Below are 3,914 nucleotides of genomic sequence, written 5' to 3' on the forward strand. Positions count from 1 at the left end.
TATTGGACTGAAGCAATCGTCGAGGGGTTGATCAGATTGCAGATTGTCCCAACGGCTCAGTCAGTTTAAAAAATAACGTCGATTTGGATGTCAATTCGAACTGACGTTTACCAACACTAAATGGGTCCACTGGTGACATTTCAGCTTTCCCCCCATTAGATCTGACATCACTAAAACCTGATTGTGGCACGAATTCGAAAACAGCGGAAAAATGATAGCTTTGAAAAAGCTCTTTTCATATGTTAAATTTAAATTTATAAGTATTTCTTAATTTTGTATACAATGAAAAGTCAATAAAAATTGAAAGACATTACAAAATGTAATGCAATTTAATATAGTTAATCAATTATATAATCATAAATCCAACAAGAATGTTTTCGAATTCCTATTTAGCTTTTTAATCGCCTTTCCATCAAAATCTAATTTTTGGTGCTTCGGAAAAATGGCAACTCTGGCGAATTGTATTAAATTGCTTAACCATTTCGATGATCAGCTATCGATATTGACAAAAGGTTGACCCTGCCAACGTTCACCAACACTCTTTCTGAAAAGTCTGTGCAAGTGTCAAAGCTTGAGAAAATTTCGTTAAAAAGAAAAGAAATCTGCCCGGAGAAAAACTTTGTAAAATGGCTGAGCAACAGGAAACTAATTTGTTGCAAATTATTTCGGTAAGTCAAACGAAGTTGAATTGTATTCAAAATCGATTTAAGAGAATAAATTATATTTGATAAAATTACCATTTATCGCATCTCCAATGTCCAGCTGACTATTGAAAACTGTTTGGGTTGTGAGAAGGAGTTTTTGAAGTTCTCCCAGGTTGACAATGTGCATCTCTTGCTGTACAATCTGTACAAGCCGAATGGCACCGTGCCATCGTCGTCCCTGATGGTGACGCCCGTGGGCCTCGCCCTGCAGTTGATGTGCGGCGTGGAGTACAGCAACGGCGAGAGCTTGCGCCGCTTGCCGCAGCTGGAAATCGGCAAGGGCAGCGTGAAGATGAGTTTCAAGCTGGCGCGCCTGGGGGGCATTAGTGTTGAATACGACCCGGATCCCGAGAGCGACCTGGACATGGAGCCGAGCACTTCGAAGCAGGCCCAGGAGCGTCAGGAGCGCCGCGCTCTGATAAAGCAAATTATGCGCTCGCGCCGCCAAATGGTGTACGAGGTGAACGTGCATCGTCGCTTCGATGACGAGGATGGCCTGGACTACATTAGCTTCCAGCTCAATATGGGCGAGTGGCGCGAGGTGTCCGTTGTGGAGTTCCACAGCATATTCTTCGTACAGCCGCCGCGACTGACGGAGCTGATGAGCACCATCCAGCAGGAGTACGCCAGTAACTGGCTGAGGATAATTCAGGCCGATGCCAGCACCTATCGCAATCTCAGGTGCCTGCCACACCGCCTCACATCTTCTGGCCAACTTTGAAAAACTGACGAGTCCGTATTACCATTGCAGGGAGGATGGCAATCCGTTTGACACTTTTGCCAAGCTCTTGGATCGCCAGAACAACGACCATGATCACGTGCTTCTGAAAAAGCTGGCCACCAATTGCCTGGCTGCCTGCGAGGCAACTCGCCAGAGCGAACGTCGCTTCCTATTGCAAATATTCGACAAAGTTCGCATCATCTTCGAGTACATCACGATTAATCAGTACACCGTGTGGTTCTTTGTGCCACGCCTCAACCGCTATACTGCTCTGGATGAGGTGGTAAGAGAGCAGCACCTATAGCTACAGGCTCTTCATATGCATTTCAATTGTATTTAATCTGAATCAATTTCATTTTCCCAGACTGTGGACGACTTTGACTTCTGCAATGTGCGCAGCAGCATCAAGCTGATCCGTGATGAGAGCGACTCCTTTTGGAATCGCACTGACCATAACATCATGGATATTCTGCTGGTGGCCTTTCAACTGGCACTCGCCCACCTTGCCAAGCAGTCGGTGCTGTTCCTGGGCCAACTCGAAAAGGTGTGTATGACCCGCACTGTATGCTCTGTAGACTACGATATATAACGCCACTTGCCACCACAGCTGAGCGAGTTTGTTTGCCTGCAGTACGCCACGGCCACCTTTATGAACGGCATCCAATCCAAGGCTGATGGCCAAGGCAACTCCACTGTAAGTCTCGCCCAAACCCAATGCAATAGGCACGATCTGATAAACCTCGTTCTTTGGCAAATACTTATGACAGAAATGGTTTTGCTTGCGCTACTTGCATCGCATTATTGAGCTCGCTGAGACCCTGGGTCTGGTGGTATTCATTGAGTATCCGGGCGCCATGACGCTGCTGCCGGAGAATCGCCAGGTAATCAAATGTGTGCAGAAGCGCGACGACAAAACTGGCGCCATCTCTTGGCAGCTGGGCGAGGATGTGACTAAGAAGGCCCCCAGCGGCATTCAGGTGATCAAGGAGGCCATCAATTTGGAATAGATGCATGTTTCAAATATAAATATTATTTATATATTTATTTACTTACTACATAACACATATATACATAAATTAATTGATTACGTTGATCAATTGGACAATAATGATTTATTCATATTCTAATTGTATTCATACTCTCATACAATCACACACATAATCATATTAATTGATCTATTGGACAAAAATTATTTATTCATATTGTAATTGTATTCACACTCGCATACATAATACCTATATTCATCTAAACATAATTTATTACTATTATTATCATAATAAAATAAAATACTAAATACTTCAATGTATTCAATTTTAATCTACAAAATATCAATGCAATATCAACAATTCACTCTAACACATAGCATATCATATCCTGATTATATTTTTGTAATGTGACATATACCCTATCTCATCAGAAATATAGATCATATCATCATGCCGACAAAAATTGTATATTGAATATTATAGAGAATTAATAAAAAAATATATCTATATAATTTGTAAATAGTTTAAATAATATTTAATATTGAAATATAAAATATTTATACATGTTAATTCTTTATAATCTAAATTTTATAGTATACTATTTTTTTTTATTTTTATTTTTATTTTTATTTTTTTTTGCCTCATCAAAAGTACAGTTGTTTATTTAGTTGATTTTCTGCAGTTATCAATCTCATTTATAATTTGCGTTATTATATGCAAATGTTTTGGAACTGCTGCTAGATAGATGAGATCATTTTTAGCTGAATTTCAATTAGGTAGCTGTCTGTCAGTGTGGCCTAAACAACAGGGCTGAAATAAATTTACAAAAAAAGAAATGTTGGCTAACTGTACTACCAAAAGCAACAGCAGCAGCAGCAGCAGCAGCAACAGTGCGCTACATTAGTTGTCAGCCAGTGGCACGCGTCATTTTCCGGCGAATTGCATTTTGCGCAAACCGAAAGCATTTTTAGTCAGCATCCCGCAGACCGACCCGCCTCGCCACGCCCACTGACACATAGTAGAAGAAGCAGAGAGCCAAAGAAGGATGTAGCTGACAGTATATGTTTTCCGTATCCGTATCCGCAACCCAACACTGGCTCGCTGGCTGCCAGTGTGGCTGAATGGCTGGATGGCTTGTTGGCTGACTGACTGACTGTCTGACTGACTGCTTGACTGATTGGTGGTTGTTTGTGCAACTTTTAGTGGTGCATTTGTTGAGCCCAGGCACCATTTGGAAATGTTTTCCCCAGCATTTCTCATGTCTCTTTGCGAGCGTCGTCAGTCAAATGCATTTGCACTTCATCGCTCATACGCAACATGGCGAAAATACAAATCTTTAAAGAGAATTTGCTATCTATTCTGAAGCTCTACAACTTTAAGAGCTCAGATTCACTAATCCACCTCCCCTTGTCCGCCACTCAAAACAGCATCCATTGCTTGTAATAGAGTAATTAGTTTTTCATAGCTGCTGGGCAAACACTTTTAAATTTATTGGCGAATATT

The 3,914-nt window shown here is 41.4% G+C and overlaps 1 protein-coding gene across 1 annotated transcript; it reads left to right on the forward strand.

The window, feature by feature from the left end:
* Window positions 1–257: 257 nt before the first annotated feature.
* On the forward strand, window positions 258–2,725 carry ord (orientation disruptor). Its single transcript, XM_018009355.2, has 6 exons — window positions 258–668; window positions 763–1,385; window positions 1,456–1,708; window positions 1,790–1,969; window positions 2,033–2,119; window positions 2,193–2,725. The coding sequence occupies exons 1-6, from the start codon at window positions 627–629 to the stop codon at window positions 2,430–2,432; spliced, it is 1,425 nt and encodes a 474-aa protein (XP_017864844.1). The 5' UTR covers window positions 258–626; the 3' UTR covers window positions 2,433–2,725.
* The last annotated feature ends 1,189 nt before the right edge of the window (window positions 2,726–3,914 follow it).

This window comes from Drosophila arizonae, chromosome 5, assembly GCF_054131065.1.
Source record: "Drosophila arizonae isolate 15081-1271.41 chromosome 5, UAZ_ARI_1.0, whole genome shotgun sequence".
NCBI classification, from domain to species: Eukaryota; Metazoa; Arthropoda; class Insecta; order Diptera; family Drosophilidae; genus Drosophila; species Drosophila arizonae.

Excerpts from the sequence above, each read along its gene's own strand:
- ord (XM_018009355.2), top strand. The coding sequence starts at position 627 with ATGGCTGAGCAACAGGAAACTAATTTGTTGCAAATTATTTCG. Across the intron at positions 1,709-1,789 it reads ATACTGCTCTGGATGAGGTG|ACTGTGGACGACTTTGACTT; the intron begins GTAAGAGAGCAG and ends TCATTTTCCCAG. Across the intron at positions 2,120-2,192 it reads ATGGCCAAGGCAACTCCACT|AAATGGTTTTGCTTGCGCTA; the intron begins GTAAGTCTCGCC and ends TACTTATGACAG.